This window comes from Triturus cristatus, chromosome 1_2 (assembly GCF_964204655.1).
Source record: "Triturus cristatus chromosome 1_2, aTriCri1.1, whole genome shotgun sequence".
NCBI classification, from domain to species: domain Eukaryota; kingdom Metazoa; phylum Chordata; class Amphibia; order Caudata; family Salamandridae; genus Triturus; species Triturus cristatus.
Window position 1 is genome coordinate 701,009,654 of NC_140580.1, and position 21,071 is coordinate 701,030,724.

Genomic DNA, 21,071 nt, shown 5'->3' on the forward strand with positions numbered 1-21,071 from the left:
TGATGTGCATTTGAACTAAAAGGGGTTGCTATACTTGTTCTCAGCACACCAGCCAGCCACGAAGCACTCACATTCTTCTCTTGAAGTTATATGTGTAGGTTCCTCGTGAACCAAGGAGCCGAGCAGACAGCTATCTGGAGGCAAGCTTCAATGAATGTTAAGAGAACACTCCTTATGTCCAAGCCGACACGTAATGCTTCCCACTGCAAAGGGACTGGCACTTCCGAGAATAGGCAATCCCATACGATAGGAAATAACAAAACTATGCGAAAATAATATGCACACTCCGCACTCAGATCCTGAAACCGAGGATAAAAACACGCAATTCCACAAATTACGGCCTGTGTACAAGATGGGAGGAACCGCGCCGAGTCTTCTAAAAAGTGGTGTTGCCTTAAGCTATGGCGTACTCTCGCAAAGCCATCAACGTGGCTGCAAATTGGATTACTGAGTTACATGTTTATCACTGACGTGATGCGACCTGCAGGTCGTGAACTCAAGTCGTTCAAAGGTCAACTTTGCTCTCCATCTATCAGATGCAGTAAAATGAAAGAAGTTAAAACGAGCAATTGTAGCACTTCGTATTTATTTAAAACGCGTAAAGATGGCAGTGTGAAGCGCTTTATGAAAAATAATCTGTCGACATTATGCAGCCGGAGGAAAAAAATTCCACGAGAAAGAATAAATCTGATCTGTTTCAAACTTGAAAACTTGAAGCTTGGACAATGGAACGCATGACTCTCTAGCATGCTCAGCTCCAATATGAAGCACTGACAGACCAATAGGTCTGACCTTGGCAAGGCTGCAATGTTTTTTATGCAAAGATATGTAGCAGGTACTAGCAGTTGACATTAATAAAAAGTAAAACCACTGTGAAGGGCCACCAAACCTTTGTTTAACCCTGCGGGAGCCCGGGGGAGGCACGTGGCCCACCCGTGGACGTGCGGGGACTGCTGCGGCAATATCCGGAGGCTGACCGGGTGCCTACCTGCGTGTGCTGTGTACGCTGGAGACTACATCCGAGGTCCGGTAAGAAGCTGTTGGGACTGCCCGTGAGGTCCGGGGACCGAGTTTCACCAGATGCTGTGCATTAACAGCGGCCGACGCCCTTAATTGCTGCTGCTCTGCGTGTGCCTTAGGGCCTGGGCTAGAGGCTGCTTCCACTGCTGGGAGATCGCTGCTGTGGCCCTCCCCTGGTCAGGATAGTTGCGGCTGTCGGGTGTACCGGTGCTGGGGAGAGTGTGAACGGCGGGCCTGAAGGCCCCCCCCCCTGTGAGACACGCGATAACACAGAAGTGAGCGCTGGGGTCGGTACTGAAGCACATTGTACAAGCCCATGGAGAGGTGACAATATCAGGGGCTGCGACCCTGGAACTTGGAGCGACGTGTCCAGAAAGGCCCTAAATTGAGACCCGACTGCAGTGGGCCTGGCAATATCAAGTTATGCTGGGCTGGTGGTGAGGCCGAACTAAGGGACACAACGTAGTCCGCCTAAGGCGAGCAGCTGGAAAGTCCAGTAAAGGCCCACCACGAGGCAGTGTCTGGGTGACTCGGTGAAGTTAAACTCCAACCCTCTCGTAAAAAGCAGCAAACAGGACGCTTAGAGGTACAGCAGGGGCCCTGCTCTAGAGTGCACAAAGTGCATAGGTTTGTTCCCTGGGCACTCGCCTTGCAAGTCTCTCTCCACCTGATCGCTGTAGCTCTGCTGTTCCTGCGGCCGGGCTTGGCTCCGCCCCCCCGCTCAACTTCGACGGACCGGCCAGGCTTGGCTCCGCCGGACCCGAGGACCACACCATCCAGGATCCCCTGTGGCACGACGTCAGCGGCACACACGCCAGGAGGCGCTTAAAGGTACTCCTGGTCCCTCGCCCCGTGAGGTCACGCGCGGGACGCGCCGGGAGAAGCCCGGGACAAGGGCGCGGCCGTCTGAGGCCGTCTGAGGCCGGGCTGGGCCATCCTATTTTCCCGTGCAATTTATCGCCCTCGGCACTCGGAGCAGGTCTGTGTAATTCCAATTCAGTTTTGATATCAGTCCTCATCCTTTCCGTAGGGCTGTGCTTCTGTTAAAGCAGTCTCACAATGAACAAATGGAAAATGGCCGGGAGGGTGGTCGGTACTCAGGACACTTTCCTAAAAAGAGCGGAATCTGTTTTAATCCATGAGATAGAGGCCACCGAATGAAGACTTTCTTTAGACCCCAGGGTTTTAGGGGGGGGGGTCACAGCCTTGCACACTCTTAAATGTCTCCCGGTCAACTTCTGAACTGGCTGCTTCCAATGATTGCCTGCGGCCCAGGACACCTAGCCCAGTCACATTTAGTCCTGAGCACCACCCGCTCCCCCCTCCAAGTACTTCGTGCACCCCTGCCTGCGTTACCACCAGAGGGATGAAAGTGGTAGGGAAAATTAACAAAATGCCACAGAAAAAAGCAAGGAAGGGGCGCAGCCCTACAAAACAAAAACCCCTTATGCCATCTACCGCTACGAAAGGGGTATTCGTGTTTGGTAGCTCAAGCGCAGTACCCCCTCCACCCATTGATAACTCCTCCAAAGTATCTACCGACTTTAACCACTTTTTGAGTAGAAGCAACTTTTCTTCTGTCCTAAAGGAGCAACTAGCTGTCTTTTTTGAGCCGCTCACCAAAAGATTGGACTCTGTCGACACCAGGCTAGCAAGGATTGAGGACGTTTTGGCAAGCCTATCGCATGAGGACCAGGCTCTCTCCCCCAAGGTTGTCTCTACCAGTAGCACTCTAGCTCTGGTGGGGGACATTCATAAGGACCAGCGCGGCAACATGGTTCAAGCAAAAATACACAAGGCTGGGGCTGACTCTGTTGGAAGCATAAGAACCGTCCAGCTAAGTGGGCCCAGCAATGTCGAGACAACCTCCAACCAAAGGTCATCAGCGTTTAAGAGCCCCCTGAGGTCGAACAATAACATCAACCTTGGTTGCCAAGTGAGGCATCCCTTCCTTCATCTGCCCCCTGAAGCATCCCCTTACACGGTCATCTTGGCGAACGTTCCCACTCTGCCCCAGGGCATTCAAGAACATTGGTCTTCCCTCAAAAATAAGGCCCTACATTACTTGAATAAAATAACAAATCTTGGGGATGGCCTATTTGAGGAATTTAAAATGGCCAGACTGATAGAATGTGTTGGGCAATCTGCCAAATTTTTAAAAGGAGATTGTGTAGTCCTAAGCTTTAGGTCCCCAGTCCTTGTTCGACATATTTTAGAGGCAGCTAGTTTTAAACCTGTAAATGGGGCCTCTATTGCCATACTCCCCCTTTGTTTCTTTTATCAACAGCACCCGTCCCAGGGCCACTGGGATGCCCACATAGCAAGACGTAACCATCTTAGGCACGATTTTTCTATCCAGCTTAATAATCGCTTCGATGTTCTTTCACCACTTGAAGAAATAGATTGACAGTGGGTGGGAACCAAGGGGAGAGCATTGACAGACGTATTTGGGATTGGAGGGGTCTTATCTAACATCAGCCACCCTATCCCAGCAGATCCTTTGGTCCAGACCTCTGTTACCACCATTGCCAACACAGCCGCATCGATACTGGACTACTGCCCTACGGTCCTAGTAGCTGCCACTGAGCCCCTGCCTTCCTCACAGGATATATCCATGCTCATTTCCTCGTGGAATATAGCGGGCCTGGAAACCAAAGTTGGGTCAGCTGATTGGGCATCCTTTATCAACGGTGTAGACATCTGGGCATTTCAAGAAACCTGGTCTGTGGATAACGTATTCCATGTCGGTTACTTAAATTTCTCGAAACCGGCATATAAGGGCTTAAGGGGGAGGCCGGTAGGAGGTCTATCATGTTGGGTCAGGCAAAAGGAGGGGATAACTGTGGATGAGATACCTCTCGACAATCCCGACATCTTAGCCATAAGAGTAAGATCCTCAGGAGGACTCGATCTACTCCTGTATAACGTTTACGCCAGAGGGCAACAGGGGGGCAGGTGTTCTCCGGTTATAGCAGCCCTTGAGTCCCTTTTAGTCGAGGGCGTCCATAATACCAACTTGATTATATCCGGCGATTTCAACACATGCTTTGAGCCGCTGGACTTTGACGATAGCAGGCTTAGTGAGGAGGTGGATGTTCTCTGGGGTGTGCCACAATTGGATCTCCAACCCATTAAAAAATGGACTAAGGCAGCTCTCCAGGTTAAAGGGCTGTGTCTGTAATGGGGTGTCAGGGCTGCCAATGGCAGGACGAAGTCTGACACAATAGGGGAGGCAACCTTCGACAACGGGCGCCATAAAAGTAGGATAGACTACATCCTAGTTAAAGTAGAATTTTGGCACCATGTCTCAGACATGAAAGTATATCCCCGCCCCGAAAGCGACCATAACCCCCTGGTGCTCACACTAAATGGGCTGAGTTTTGGCCCTATAGTAACTACAGATTCGGTCAGTTGCCCTAATCACGTAATATTGGGTTAACGACTTGAGAAGGGTCCGCTGGGACAAGGTGGCACTTGATGATAAGAACATGCTAGAAATCCGGGCACTAGTCTCAGGCTCTCTAGAGGAAATAAATGATTGTGGTTCACAGGAGATTCTCAAAGTCAAATTGCCTATAATCCACAAAGAGCTTTTTTGTAGTCTGAAAGGGTTCTTTATAAATTCTAAGCCGATAAGAGCGAAATGTAAGTCAGAACCCATTTCATGGTATAACGACAGCTGTAGGTCTTCCCACAAAGTCCTTGTGAAAGCTATCAAATCCAGGAACCATTCTACTATCCAACAGTCTAGGGTACATTACAAATCCACCCAAAGAGATGCAAAAAGGGACTGGGACGAGGAACGATGGAAGGATCTGTTGTCCGCTTGCAAAGGGAGGAATATGACTCGGTTCTGGGACTTAATCAAATGGGGGAATGGGCAAAGGCTGATTACCCCTATCAACAATGTGGACCCCCTTCATTGGGTTGCCTTTTTTCGAAGCCCAATATCACCAGGGTACGGAGTGTGAAATGACTGTTCCGGTTATAAGTGTCGACTCTCCACTGACGGTTAGTGCCAAGGAGGTTGAGGTGGTCCTAAGTAACATTCCAAGTGGTAAGGCTCCAGGGCCTGATTGTATCCCCACAGATCTTTTTAAACAGAATAGTGACTTGTGGGTTCCCTACATCACGACACTGATCAATTCACTGGCACGGGGCACACCATTTCCAACTTCTTGGTCCGGGGCGGAAATCATCCCGATCTTCAAGAAGGGGGATCGTTCCGCTCCGGCCAACTATAGGCCCATTAGCCTTATCGACGCACTCCAAAAAATTACTGCTCGGGTCCTTCTGGGCAGGATCCAAAGCTGGATGACTAAAGAGAACATCTTATCTTCCTTGCAAGTAGGCTTCCGGGCTCATATGGGGACACTAAACCAAGTTTTCAGATTTGTTATGCTCTACTGGAAGGAGATCCTTTTAGGTAAGGGCCTGATATTCGCAGCATTCGTAGATCTGAAATCTGCGTTTGACCTTGTTCCTAGAGCCAAATTGTGGGACGTCCTGTTGGGACCAGGGTTACCCAAGGAATTGGTGGAATTTGTGGTTAAACTCCACAAATCCAACTATGCCCAGGTTCGGTGGGGGAAACCAGGTGAGGTCACTGAGAAGTTCAGCGTTGGGAAGGGTGTTCGCCAGGGGTGTGTTCTGGCCCCAACCCTCTTATCTCTCTTCATCAATGGGGTGGTGCAGTATTTTGATAATTTTCCAACAGACGCGCCCATGTTGGCAGGCCAAAGGATACCTTTGCTCATGTTCGCCGATGACACCCTGATTCTCTCAAAAACAAGGCAGGGCCTTCAGTTGACACTGTCCCGTTTTGAGGAGTTCTGTGGCGATCATGAGCTGGTTGTCAATGTGGGAAAAACTAAATTTATGGTACTCCACGGGGCAAGGCCTGTTTCTGCAAGAGTTTTCATGAGCGGGAAGCTCTTGGAACAGGCCAACGTATTTTCGTACCTGAGTATCACCCTAGGTGCAAGGCTGAGCTGGTTACCCCATGTGAAGCTACTTGCATTGAAACATTCCCAGCTAGCAGGGGCTTTGATAAAGGAACACAGGCTCTCTCAGACCAAGCCAATAGACCCAGTTGTTAAATTATACACCCTGAAAATCATCCCGGCTATACTCTACGGCGCCGAGATCTGGGGTTGCAGTAATCTAATAGACCTAACAAAGGCCCAAAACAAGTTCCTAAGATCTATAGTGGGCCTCCCCAGTTCGACCCCCCGCACCCCCTCCTTCTTGATTTAGGTTGTAATACAAACGAGGATATCGCCCAGTTTAGAATGCTGGCCTTCTGGAGAAGGCGCTGGACAGTACCAGAATTAATCCCTTTTGCCAAAGCTTTAGCTGAAATAAGGGGTCTGGATCGCTCAACTAAGATCTCATGGCTATCAAGAATCAAAGCCTTACTTACGGAGATGGGGATGAGGGATTTATGGGTGTCTCCAGAGTCGGCTGTTTTTCCATCAAAAGTTTTATTCAGAGCAGCCTAATGGGATTTAATTAATTACAGGAGGCATGCTAGCACAGGAGGCTCTTCATTGTCAAGAGCTTTTCTGGATTTTAAAGACAACCCCCAGATGGAAGGTTACTGGGACCTTATCACCAAACCCAGAGACCGTAGGTTGTTCCAGCAGTTTCGAGTAGAAACCCTCCCGTTAAGGAAGTTCACTCGCAACTGGTCAACCGGTAAGGGTGATAGGTGTCCATTTTGCCCTGAATCCGTTGAAACCATTGACCACCTACTATACGTTTGCCCTGCTTACCGTTTACCTAGAAGCGTGTGGCTTAAACCCCTATGCAGAAATCTGGGCACAAACTCGGCAATGACCGCCAAAAGACTACTGAAAAGCGGGGGCAATGCCATTTATAATAACAGGGGTTGCCAAGTTTCTGAGCTGGTCCTGGGCTATTCGTGAAAAAGTTGGTGGGTTATGATCATTAGTTAAGGTCATTTTTAGGGATGAATTGTAATGAGTTAAGCAGCCGTATGTACACATGTAAAGTGTTTTCGATTGATATATTTAGTACTGTTTTTAAAAGTTATTTTACCTCTCTCTTTGTAAATTTGGATGTGCCTTTTTATTCTTTTATATCTGTCTTTTAAGATGAACAATCGAAATAAAGACTTTTTTGAAATTGAAAAAAAATATATATATATTTGCAAAAACTAAAACAAGAACCGTCACAAAAATAAATGAAACAAACATTGGCAAAGCCAATAGGTCTCGCCTTTGTGACAGCTATAGGAGTTGCCAATGTCTTTTAGCCATGATGTACAACAACATTCTTCAGTTCAGCATGGCTAAAAGTTAGTGGTGTGGTGTAGAGTAGAGTGGCATAGGGGAGAGAGGAGCATTGGGGCGTAGAGTGGAGTGCCGTAGAGTGCAGGCAGTGGAGTGGGGTAGAGTAGCGTAGAGTGGAGTCGAGTGGCTTAGAGCAGCGTAGAGTGGAGTGGCGTAGTGCAGAGTGGGGTAGAATGGAGTGGCAGAGAGTGAAGTGTCATAGGGTGGAGTGGCGTACAGTAGTGGCATAGCATAGAATGGCATAGAGCAAAGTAGAGTAGAGTGGCTTAGAGTAGAGTGACATAGAGAAGAGCGTTGTAGAGTAGAGTGTCAAAGAGTGGTGTTGAGTGGCATAGAGTGAAATGGAGTGGCGTTGAGTGCAGTGGCCTGGACTACAGTGGCGTAGAGTGGAATGGCATAGATTGTAGTGCGATAGAGAAGAATGGCACAGAGAAGACTGGCATAGAGTAGAGTGACAAAGAGTAGGGGGTGTAGAGTTAATGGGTGATGCATAGAGTGCAGTGGAGTGGCATTGAGTGGAGTGATGTGGAGTGGAGTGGTGTAGAGAAGAGTGGTGTAGAGTGGTATAGACTGGCGTGGAGTGGCATTAAGTGGTAAAGAGTAGAGTGGTATAGAGTAGATTGGTATAGAGTGGAGTGCATAGACTGGCACAGAGGAGAGTGGCATGGATTTGAGTGGAGCAGAGTGGCATGAAGTACAGTGTCATGGAGTAGAGTGGTGCGGCGTAGAGCGGAATAGAGTAGAGTGGGGCAGTGCAGAGTCGAGTGGATTAGTGTAGAGTGGTGTGGAGTGTTGTATAGTAGAGTGGCACAGAGTAGAGGGGTGTTGATTGGCGTAAAGTGGTGTAAAGTAGAGTGGAGTGGAGTGGCATGGAATAGGATAGAGTGGCATTGTGTGAAATGGAAAGGCGTAGAGTAGAGTAGTATAAAGTTGAATGGAGTGGCATAGAGTGGCGTGGAGTGGTGTAGAGTAGAGTGGCACAGAGTAGAGTCAGTTGAGTGGTGTGGTGTGGCATAGAGTGGCACAGATTTGCATAGTGGCGTTGAGTTGTTTAGAGTAAATTGGGGTGGCGTGGAGGAGTAGCGTAGGGTGGAATAGAGTAGAGTAGCACAGAGTGGCATGGATTGGTACAGAGTAGAGTGACGTAGAGTGGAGTGGCATACGGTAGAGTGGTGTAGAGTAGAGATGAGTGACAGAGTGGATTGGCATAGAAAGAGGTGTGTAGAGTAGAATGGCGTAGAGTAGAGTGACAAAGAGTAGACTGGGGTAGAGTGGAGGGTGTAGCATAGAGTGTCATACAGTGGAGTGGAGTAGCGTAGAGTGGTGTATAGTAGAGTCGCGTAGAGTGGAGTAGAGTGGTGTAAACTGAAGGGGAGTGACATTAAGTGGTGTAAAATAGATTGGCTTAGAGTAGATTGGTATAGAGTGGGGTGGTGTACAGTGGCGTAGAGTGGCATAGAGTAGAGTGAAGTGGAGTAAAGTAGTGTGGAGTAGAGTGGCATGGAGTAGAGTGGAGTGGCATAGAGCGGCATTGAGTAGAGTGGCATAGAGTTGTCTAGAGTGGAGTGTTGTAGCATACAGTGGCATAGAGTAGAGTCGCATGGAGTGGCATAGAGTGGTGTACAACAGAGTGGAGTAGAATGGAGTGGCTTGGCTTGGAGTAGCGTAGAGTGGCATTGTATGGAATGGAGAGGCATAGAGCAGAATAGCGTAGAGTAGAGTGGAGTGGCATAGAGTAGAGTGCAAAGAGTGTAGTGGCGTGGTATGGAGCAGAGTGACACAGCACACAGTAGTGTGGTGTGGAGTAGAGTGGCATAGAGAGGAGGGGCAAAGAGTGGAGTGATGCAGAGTGGAGTAGAGTGGTGTATATTGGAGTGGCGTATAGAGGAGTGACGTTGAGTGGAGTGACGTAGAGAAGAATGGGGTAGAGAGGTATAGAGTAAAGTGGGGCTGAGTAGAGTGGAGGGGCATAGAGTACAATGGCGTAGAATAGAGTGGAGTGGCTTACAGTAGAGTTGCAGAGGGAAGAGTGCCACAGGGTGCACCCCGAATGGGGGGGGGGTGGGATATGTGGGGCCACGGCGTGGGAGGGTGCCATTTTCTGGTGAGCCGGGCCACGAGGAGCTTTCCCCTAGGTGAGGGGCGTAGCCTGCCACTCTGGGCCAGGTCGCAGATTTCGTGATTGCAGAGGAGCAGTGAATGGGGCTGCAGGGGGTGGCTTTAAAAAGTTGGTGAGATCGGTAGCGAAACGGGCCTCTGTCTGTTCACCACAGATCTCGCCCAGAGGACCGTCCAGTGCCACGCTGCACTCCAGAATACTTCTCAATGTTGCTGCATTCAGAGACTTCAACGGTGGGAGCGGTTTCTGCCTGACTTGCTTTTGGTGCCTTCCGACTGCACAGTGCCAGAATTGGAAATCCCTGTGGTGTAATGTCAAGTGGATCCCTTAGAATATGAGGTGGGGAGGGTGAAGGCAAAGGTGGGGGAATAGGTGGTGGTGCAAGAGGTAAGAGGCTGGTGGCCTTGTCTGCCTCCTTGTGTATTTTCACAGGAACTGGAGTGTCCAAGGCTTCCTGTCCAATAGCTGGCCCTTGAATGGTGGACCAGCAGAGGCCAAAGGGCAGGCAAGGATGTGGCGCGTATGAGGGTCTATGACTAGATGTTTTGTCTGTTTTTGCTGTTCCTGTAGTTTATGAAGGATGAGCTCGACTGTTGTGCCAGAGTCAGGCTTGGATGTCGACTTCAAAGTATTTGGATCTGAAAGAGTCTTTTGTTTTGGTGCCGATGTCCACTCTATGCTGAGCCGGAGGGTCTCAAAGGTGCAGGCCTACTTGAAACCGAGGGTAGGCTCAATGCAGAGGGTCAAGGTTGTACCGGGGTGGTCAGAGTTGAAGCACTCAACTTAGAAGGCTTTTTCAGCACCGAGCTTGAGCTTGGTGGGGTATACAAGGTAGATGTTTGATGCCAACCATACGCAGAAGGCAGTGGCGGTCTGAAAGCCTATGTCTGATGTTCCACTGGGACTGCCTGCTTTTTAGCAGATGACTGCTCAGGGTAGTGTCGAGGGGGAGAGAGGGATGTGCCATACTCACAGGCTTTTAAGTAGGTGGGAGGTCTTTTATCTCCAGGTCAATCTTCACATCAGAACAGGAGCTTCCCTCAATGGAGAAGACCTATTCATCTGCAGAAGATGGCTGTGAGTGTTTCTTCCCCTCGATATCGCCAGGACTGAAAAGGTCTGGTGTTTCTTCCATGCTGCTCCATGACATCTTGTGCTAGCGTGCATGATGGTTGCGAAGAGGTTTCTTGGAGCGGAAGGCGCATCAGGCGTCACAGTCAACCCTGCTGTGTGCCAGCACGAGGCACAAATTACAGACGTGATGTAAGTCTGTCTGAGGTTATTTGGCATGGCATCGAGGACAATAATGAAAGGTTGTTTGCTCCATCACCAACAAGACATTCTTTCGAAAGGTGCGATGGAGATGAGTGTAGTCCCCGATGGGCAAGGCCCAGGAGGGGCAGCGATCAATACGGACCTGCTCAATCGAAATATTCGCACATCCATACGCAAGGCAAACAAGGGAATGCGATCAAAGCCAATACCGATGGTGTGAACTGAAAAGAGCACCGCAACGGAGTCCTACCGGCGCACAGAAACCCATGTCTGAACCTGACAGCAGAAAGAAAACAAACTAAAAATCAAATCATTGCCCATGCGCATAATCATCAAAGGGAGGAGTCACTCTACCTCGTGACTCGATAGACTTCTTCAAAGAAAAAACAACTTGCCCACATCCGGACCCAACACTAGGTGACAGGAGTATGCACATCATGTGTATCTTCAGCCACACATGCCTCAAACATATATTTCCATAAATCTTACTCTATTTCTTCACATTCTAGTTATGTTGCTGATCCACATTCCTCTAGCACAAGAATTAGCTCCAGCTTTATTCTAGGCTTTGCAAGTTTCCCTCTGCTCCAGTGCACTCTCTTGCAAACACACTTAAGCTGCTGAGAACTCAAATTCAAGGCAAATGCTTGCAGATCTGTGTAATGTGCTTTGCAATTTCTACCCACATATAAATCAATGTACTTAGGGGCAGATTTATGAGCCCCTTGCGCCACTTTTGCGTCACTTTTAACATGGGAAAAGTGACGCAAAAGTGGCGCAAGGGGCTCATAAATCTGCCCCTTAATCTATTGGGTGTCTGGTTACATATTGTACAGGGAGTTTGAGAGAACTTTTCCCATCAGATACAGTCTCTTCTACCAGATTAGTTTTCTTTTTGTAATAGTTTCTCTAAAAAGCAATATACTCACCTGAGTCAGCTGACAGACATAACCAACTGTGTACTGTTGTTGTCTCTCTGACATTGCTACATACCCGGGCCTATATTTACAAACGTTTGCGCGGGTGGTTGTGCAATCCAATGGAATAAAGTGGTGCACACTCGGGCCTTTACAATAGTTAGTAATATGGCCCTGCTTTTTGAGCCCTGTGGGGACTTTCCAATACCGCTCCCCTCCCACATGATGGTATGGAACACAGTGGGACAGAGTTTCTGTGAGAGCTCTTACTAGGCAATTAGACGTAGGATAAGCTCCTGATAAAAATTATCCTGCTAACCTACATGGTGTCAATGTATGTTCCTGTGCCACCTCCTAGCAATTTTCCATCACCTCATTCCCCTGTCTCCATGACAACCTATCAACATACCTCCTAGACTATCTTCACACTCCTCACTAATGAATGCCTATCCTGCACATACGTGAATACTTTTACTTATGGGGGCAGGTGGTCGAGCCAAGCAGAGCTCAAGCCGAGCTTGAGGCAAATGTCTGACTCTGGCTTGTCCCTTTGGGACTAGTGACCCCAAATGTAACCGAACTAAGCATTCCAGGCACTGCTCCTCTCTCTCCCTAATGCAGTTTTTAGAAGACAAAAAACTGCTCAAATCTAGGAGAGTTCAGTAAAGTCATAACATTTAAAAGTGTGCTTTTCTGTTTGGCACGTTTCTACAAAAAAGGTGAGCTCAAACAGTGAGAGAACATGTTTGTTTGTGGTCTGACAGCTGGATTGCAGACTTTGGTGATGGAAACCAAGGTTCGAGCCTCGAGCCGCCTCCACATCCTGTGATTCTGGGCAAATGTGTCCTTGTGTAACGTAACCGGTGCTCATGTAAAGCGCTCCAATACCTTCGGGTCGAGTTCGCGCGATATAAATCTGCATTAAAAAAAAAAACGCTGCATGTGTAATGAGCAAACTCTGTGGGGGCAGCAAGGGATTCTGGTTTCCCTTGTTTTGTTAATATTAGTAATTGACGTGCTGAACCTCTTCAGAAAATTATTCTGTTTGTCAAGTTAAGTCAGGCATACAGCAGTAACATTAAAATAAAAATTGTAACTCCTGCCTTCCCTCACAATTAAATCCAACCGTCCGTCCATCCATCCATCCAGTGTTTCCATATCCTGCAAGCTACTGATACTCACCCTTTGCACTTGCATTTGCCTATTCATCACATTACTGAATACCCATCCTTCCCACCAATGTCTACCCGCCTTGAAGATTATTAAAGAGCTTTGCTGCGCACCAGTGAACACCAATTATATCAAAATCCATCTGGTAAAGTGAAGGAGAGCCAGACTTCACACTGGTGCATATCGACCATTATAGCTAGTAAATATCTTTCTAGTCAATAGCATCCTTAACTCATATAAGTTAAATCAATCTTACACCTAATAAATAATTATCTTGCAACACTAGTGAATACCTATACTTTATACATAAGTACACTTCCATCGTGTGCACTAATGTTTGCCTTCTACACTAGTGACTACCCATCTTTGTCATCAGTGAATCTCAATGATCCACACTTGTGAAAGTGAATACACATTCTTCACAAGCGAATAGCCATCCGGTACCATAGTAGATGCCCATTTACGTTAGTCAAAATCCACCATTCTAAGTTAAGGGTACCCATCCACCTCACTGGTGAATATCCACCATTCACACTAGTGAACACTTGTTCAGGACACTGCTACAGTGAAATTGTGTTCACACTAATGGATATTCATTCTTCACATGAGTAAATGCCCACAATTCACAAATGAAGATGACAATACAAATAGTATTATCAGACCAAAAAGATTTATGTTTACCACCTTAGAAGACAAAAGCTGAAACACTTTCTGGGATTAGTCACCACAAGCAACAGATTCAGAAAGATCTGCTTGTAATCGCCAACAGAGCTGTTTATAGACTTCAGTATACAGTCTTCATGTGAGTGAAGACATGCAACTCAATGCAAAGTATACCAGCACTTAAGGTACTACATAGTCTGCATGTGAGTGTATACTCAGAATCAACACAGAAGGACTGACGGAGATGTACATTGACTTACCGCGCTCATTAGGGAGTCCAGCACACTCACAGCAAACGCTGTCCCGCATGCGAATGGCTGCGTGAGGTAAAGTTCGGTGTCGGGATCGTCATCATCATCTTGGTCCAAGAACTGAACATTCGAGTCATTCACTAGAGATTTACAAAGAAATATAAGTTAGCTTGAGTTGAACTGATGCACAGAAATGTAGTGTTCATCGCTAGTGTGCGGTCTTAATCCAAAGTGATGCCCATCTCCCGGGCAACAAGTTGTAAAACAAACATAACATTGTTCTGTGTCCTTCATACAATCATGACACAGAGGATGCTTTGATCCAGCTCAAGCAATCATGTCCCCCTGCATTAAAAACACACAAAACATTTAAGGATATGAGCGCCGGCCTTGCCGACAACGTGGACCTCAGAGAGTAGAAGCAATTGAGGCATGCAGAATTTTCACAATGAATATTCATCAGGTAAATTTACATTCAATGGATCAGAATGGGCAACATTAGCATACTAAATGGTAATAATGAACACCTGACTTGGCGTAGTACCCATGTTGTGGTTAATACAGTGATTAGATAATACTAAAATGTTCACCGAGGCAGAGAAGAAAGTTCTTTGTTGGACTCCATGTCACTTCTGGACTTAAAAAAAAGAGTCTAATGAGTACAACAATAATAAAATGTGATGAGAGTAGCCTGACCCTGATGGTCTGGGGAGGCTCAACCAGCCAACGCACCTTGTGAGTGATAGCAGTTTGCAGTCTGGACGTGAAGTTGGAAATATAGATACATGGAAGGTTACCAGCTAGCTCTCATTTTCTAAGACTGCATAATTTCCTTAATCCTGGCCTTTCAACAATTTCAACATGGCAGAGATATGTCAAGGAAAACTTAGGAATCAATCAGCTCTTCGTCAGTACCTGTCCTGAGGGCTGCTCATCATTTGTAATTGAACTGAAAAGTGTTAGTTACTAGTGAACTGAACCATTGTAAGCTGTTGTATGATTTCAGAGTAAATAAATTGACGTCCTGACCATCTCCATCTTGGCCCTCTTTGAGAACTAGCTTGTCTGAAAATTTGGAATTGTATTGGTGAAGGTATAGAAAGGTCCACCAATTATAACATTTACCCGCTGATTGAGATTCAGGACTAAAGTTATAGTAAAATGTTTGCCTTTACGAAGAGGCAATAGGAAATCCCATAGCACAGTCACAGAAGCCTAGAACGTTGCGACCAGGCTGCTATCTTGGAAGTTACTCTTGACTGAGACTATAGGGTGCCACACAGAAAGCAGAGCTGAACTTTATTAACTTCCATGGGGATTTTCAGTATGTGAGAATTCCCTAAATCATCCCTTTTAGGCAGGGACGTTTTAAGGCATGGACAACGTGGGCTCTGGCCCAGGGCCACAGTCTTTAATGTGGCCCCCTTGATAGAGCCATCTCTGTTCTGCAGAGAGATTTTGCCCTGCTGACCTTTACTAATTCTTAAACAGAATATTTTGAATACCATTTTTCCTGTTGTGTTTGTTTCATGCAACATCCATACAGATCAAAAGAGGACCTCGCATATAAGAAATGGGAGGGTGTCATAGAGATTATTTGCAGTAATATTAGTGAGCTACTGCTGTGTTACAATACTGAAAACACACACCACTACCCCTGAATGTTTGATGTGAACACATTTAGAACAAGTGTGCCTGTTAGTGATCTAGTCAAAGACTGCATGAAAGAGCTGAAATTGAATCATGAATTCAAAACTGTTCCCAACAGGGGCCCCCAAAGTACGTTTGGCCCATGGTCCCCCAAATCCTTAAGACGTCCCTGCTTTTAGGAGTTGCCTTTTCTGTCTGGAAATCTATAGATAGCCGGTCACCTAAATCTTTTTATAAATTGGAGGAAATTATGAAAAAATCACAAAGGCAAGGAAAGTTCCATCCAAAATATTCAGTCACAGGAGAAGAGGAATGCTCCAATGTAGAGACGTTTATAGTGAAAGACCTCTTCCGAATAAACAAAGAAACAAAGAGCAAAGTAAGAGCTGTAGAGCTCTTTAAATAAAGAAAACCACCCTTTAACAACTGCACGACTAGTCACCCACCCTGGGTGAGAGTTGAAGACTTCCGTCATATCTGCTTGAAGTGGTGTTCGTCAAATCTTTGCTACTCTGTCAGATCATATGTTGCATCAGCATGTGGTAAGCAACATCTTACTCTATGGCTTTTTTGGGCAAATTCCAGAGCCAGTGTTTCTTGTATGCTTGTAGCTCACGTCACCTCTACATCAAGGGGGTGCATGACTTTTCCAGTTTCAAGTGTTTATCTTTTAATTTTGCCAACATCACAGTATAAGTACAATTTTGAAAAGAAGCTGTGTTTGAAACATCCCATGGGTAGTAGGTGTTGCAGGAGAAAAATGTTATTGGTGGAAGAATTCTCTGACAATAATGTTTTTGCAGGTAATTTTCATCATAAGCAAAGTTTTAGAACATTTACTCGAGTGGCAGAGAGAAGCAGCACACTCTTGCGCTGCGCATGGTGCCATTCACGCTGATTTTACAGCACAGGACAAACTCGCACTGCTACACATCAGTGTGAGCAGAGTGACTTACCGTACTCTGCCACTTGCAGAACTCCGTGGAGCTCGGTGGAGTTTTTTTGGCACTTCACGGAGTTCCTCGTAGAACTCTATGAACTCTCCCAGGCCTAGTCTATAGCTGCTCACACAATATACATCTGAAAAGTCAACAAATCTTTTTACTTGAAATGCCTATTCCTCACCCTATCCTTGCTGCATATCACCTTCACATGTCACAGGGTTCCATAAAAATAATTTTGTTATTCCACATTGAAGCATCATTGAATATATGTTCAGGTTGTAAGTAGTACCAATTATAAACATCATATAATCTCATTCCGAACCAGCACATTTGTGTCAGGCCTGACATGACCCTCCTTTCCACAACACTGGACATCATAGTATCTCAGTGAACAGGCCCTCAGGTCATGAACTGGATGGTTAGGGTCAAGGTGCACTTCAGAGAGAGCCAGGCAGTATGAAAAAGATCATACAAGAAGGCAAAAACAACCAGATTTACTTCCACAGCCACTCCAAGAAGTCCTTATTATGCTCTTTTGCAAAAAGAGGCTGAAATTTTATTTCCTCGATTGAGATCTCAACCTTGTCAGACAAAAATAAGTTACTTATCTTTGGCTGTTGTTCACAATTGTTGGTATCTTTTAAAGAGTTCCATATTTCGATTATTTATTATTGTTAGGCTGGAAATCCTCTGTGGTTATCACTAATTGTATGTGTGGTTAAATGCCCACCATATCCTTGGGCTTTCTATTGGTTCATTTTCTCTTAATTTGTGACTAGATTGGAGTCCTGTCCTCAGGGTCAAAGCGATTCTCCTGCAGGCTTTAGCACCCTGGGGAAGCCACTGAGATCAAATGTGAATCTATGAAAGACATCAATGCTGGAGAAGTAGAGTTGCAATGACGTAATCAAGGATTCAGGTGCTTAGAGCAGAGTACCACCATGCTTATATGCTGTTAATGGTATTATTGGTGAATAATTCTGAAGAGGTTCTAGCGCATCCTGATTGCCACCTTCTTTTGAAGACTGAGGTAACATTTTCTTTGTCAGAAAGTCTTGTAGCCTGCTTACTTTTCTACTTGATTCTATAGTTTCTCAGTACCACTTTCCATGAAAAACGCCTCAAATTGAAACTGTGTATACCTTCAATAGCAAGTTACAGCACCAAGGGACCCTGCATGTCAGTCAGAACTCTATGAATGTTGCCAATCAATCAAATCCATAAAGATCTACAAGCTATTTGAAAGATGGATTCCTGAAAGGCATCTCTTGATTAATGGATGAGTGAATAAAGATGGTTCGTCTGTATGCTTCCTATGCATGCATATTTATGTGACTGTCACATTTGCCTCCATTGAAACATGTTTCAAACCTTATTTTGCAAAAGGTGGAAACGTGGAAATAATTTGAAAGGATTGACACAGCAATGGACTAAATACTTTTTCATGGCAGCAAAATACAAAGCAACTCAATCTGAGCTGGTATGTCATGGAGGCCGTGGAATAAAAGCACGTACATATCCCACGTCAGCGAGTAACAGTCAAGTTGTACAACCTAGGGAGGGAATGCTACATGAATAGATACTACCAGATCATTAATAAAGACAGCCTGCATGTTTTCCACATAAATGTATTGTTTATCATTTTGGCGATGTGCCTTATGCCTGGTTTTGTTACCATCAATGAAGAGGGAATAAACTGAAAGTTTGTCACAGCAATGGGCTTGAGAGATTCGATGGCTCTGTAATACACAGCTCATATTCTGAAGTTTTCTTCCTATCTATTTACATGCAATCATTAGTTAGATTCTAACAGTCGTGCTTTAGAACCTCAGTAGTCAGACTTTTAAATTCAAAGATGATGACTCAACTTAAGAAACATTCCCCATATCTGGTGGATTGATTGACATACAGAGAAGTTCTCACTGTCTTACAATTTTAAACTTACAGTCTGTGGATAAATCATTGGCAGAAAATAGCAATACATGTTTTTAAAGAAAACACTTTACCCTTTGATCCTGGGTGCTGGTGTTTGTGGTGAATTGATCCAACTGAGAATTGCCACAGATTGGAAAGAGCGCCTCCGACCACAGCCTGGTCTACCCATCATCATGTCTTTCAATACATCATGAGCTAAGTGGCTCTTCAATCGCATTTTGTGAGTCTCTGATACGATTTGTCATCACATGGATGTTGAGTCTTGTCCCCATCTCCACAATTCCTTCGCTTGTGTTGACAGGTTCAGTCACCTTGTACCTGCCTGTTTTCTGATATTACACTCTGCACTGAAGCGGTACAGCAGGACTTTCACTTTGCTGTTCTTTAGGTAATACAAGAATGACCTGAAGGCCAGACCACTCACCACTTTAAATCAATGGTGTGCATTAGTTGTTCACAATGAAGTGTGCGATGTTGTTTTACCTGGTTGTTTCTTCCTAAAAGATCAACTTCTCTTATAGCTTGCACTGAACAGTGCACCAGAATAGGGACTTCTTAAATGTGATCGAGATTTATATGATATCTTCCTTGTGGACAGTGTCAGCTGTTTGTCTAACTTAGTGTTCAATGAGCTGAACCAGCAACCTGCAACAGGCGGTGGTTTTAATGCAAAATTACAATGAACATTACATAAACTTTATATTTCTATAATTGCAAAACTTTAATGTTTAGAATTCATTTTCACAGTCTTCATACTACCATTATCCTCTTGATGGAGCATCTTTGTAGCCCTCATTAGTGTTCAGGTTGTCTCCTAAAATTACAACTACTTTTGAGGACACAAGGTGTAAATTCACATTTTATAGAAAGCACCACTGTTTTCTTGCACAGGACTCTACTGCCATCTTGTCTAACAGCGCAGTACCACGAGAAAGCCACTTGACTCTTCTTGTCCTACTTCTCTTGCTTGTTTCTGAAATGGAGTGTTCAATCTCTTCTCTAGAACCATTAAATGATTCTTCAGCAAATGAATACTCAACGAAGGCTTTCTTTGGCATGCTATCATACACGATAGTTTGACATATGCAAGCATCCTTCTTGCTGATGTCAGATCTTTTCAACTAGGAGAGTATAAAGTCATACTTCCGGGAGCGGCTCCTCCATTAGGACGGAATCGCATCACCCCACTGTCACAAATGCCCCCCAGAGATGAAAACAATGGTAATAAAGCTAATTTATTACCATTTTATTCTTAATCCACCCATCCTGAACCGAGTGTCAGGACGGGGCAAAGCCAGTGCTGAAGCAGGGAGGCATGGTGGGCTGGCTGTACACTTAGGTTTAAATTGTGCATGTCTCTCTGGCCAGTTATCTTGCAACAGCCAGCCAGACATGTGCATTTTAAACCTCTCTAACCCAGCTGGTCTAGACAGCTGGGTTAAAGAAAGCACAGGCTTCCAGTGTTCTTGAGAGTGTTGGAAGCAGCCGCTCCTTCTAATTCTGGCACTTCTCTCATGCTGGTTACCAGCATGAGAGCAGTGCCAGGATTGGCTAGGGGAATTTGCTGGAGCCTGCGTAGCCTGAACAGGACAGGAGCAAGGAGGACGTTGGATGTTGTGCAGCAAGCAAGGTAAGTGGTTATTTCTTTTTATTTACACTTGCCACTCACCTTGCATGCATGCACGCACCGACTACACATTTGGATGCCTCCGCCCCCCCACTCTGTCTACTTGCCAGCTGCCGTTGCATCCTTCATTCTTTAAGAGTGCTATGCTTGGGAAGAAAAATAAATAAATCAAGCTTATATTTGGGTTCATTGTGAAGCTCTGTGAGACTCTTTACCTATTTGGTTTTACAATTTTGCAGAATTTGTAGGGCAATGTCTAAATGACTCTTGTGGGGCAAAGGTACAATGGTATACATTGAGACAAGGCACTCATGGGCATTACATGGTGTGTTTTAAGAGTCTGTAAAGTGCGCTTTCCATATATTCTTGTTTTCTAACTTCAGCCTCCTGCTTAACTCTCATAGATGTCAACCAGCACTGCATCTTAGGCAGTAATTGATCACTGTATTTACTAAAATATGAATCAGTTAAGTCAATCATTGCTTTAGTAGAGTGATTGGAGGCATGCTAACAGTTCATCTGCATGTCAGTGGGAAAATGACTAATGAATTTGCCCACCTTCTTCTGCATCTTGTGATCATACTTAGAGAAGATGGACATAAAACTTCTACACTTCATGTTTGGAGAAAATATGGGGAAACTGCATTGGGTAAAACTCTTCTGCCATTGGCTACCTCCACTGAGCCTGACTTTCATTTAGTGTGCGGTCACAATGGTGAATAAGAAGTTGGCATAGTTTCAAGTATGTTGCAGCGGATGATCAAATGCTCTCAATTTGTTATTCCAATTTATACATAGTCGTCATCGAAAAGGGCAGTTCATTCGGTAGTTAAACTTTCTGTCATGTGAAAAGTGGCATCTTTGTTGGCATGAATATTGCTTTACAAAACAACACAGCCTGGTTCCGAAGAACACACAATCACTTTGCACATTCTTTATGTAATGGGTTTCAGGTATACCTCCTGGGTATGGCTATGCAGATTTTCTTTTGTCATGCCCCCCAAAATGAGTTCAATTGTATGGAAATTATCAACCACCTAACAACACCCCAACCCAGCTATCTTAGAAATTACAGGTGGGCAAAAAACGGAAATTAAGAAAAATGTGAGGTGGGTCAGAAAGTGCCTTGCATAAGCAACGTCCAGTGAGCTGCTGGTAGGTACTAACCAGTTTGCTCAATTTATCA

General features: G+C 45.5%; 1 protein-coding gene across 6 annotated transcripts in view; it reads right to left on the reverse strand.

Moving 5' to 3' along the window:
* The window catches only part of KCNMA1 (potassium calcium-activated channel subfamily M alpha 1), a 1,447,720-nt gene that overhangs the window by 127,934 nt on the left and 1,298,715 nt on the right, over nt 1–21,071 (reverse strand). For all 6 annotated transcript variants that reach the window (XM_085608566.1, XM_085608564.1, XM_085608561.1 and 3 more), the window contains one exon: nt 13,739–13,869. In XM_085608566.1, the coding sequence (XP_085464692.1) occupies nt 13,739–13,869 (131 nt within the window). The remainder of the gene's footprint in view (nt 1–13,738; nt 13,870–21,071) is intronic.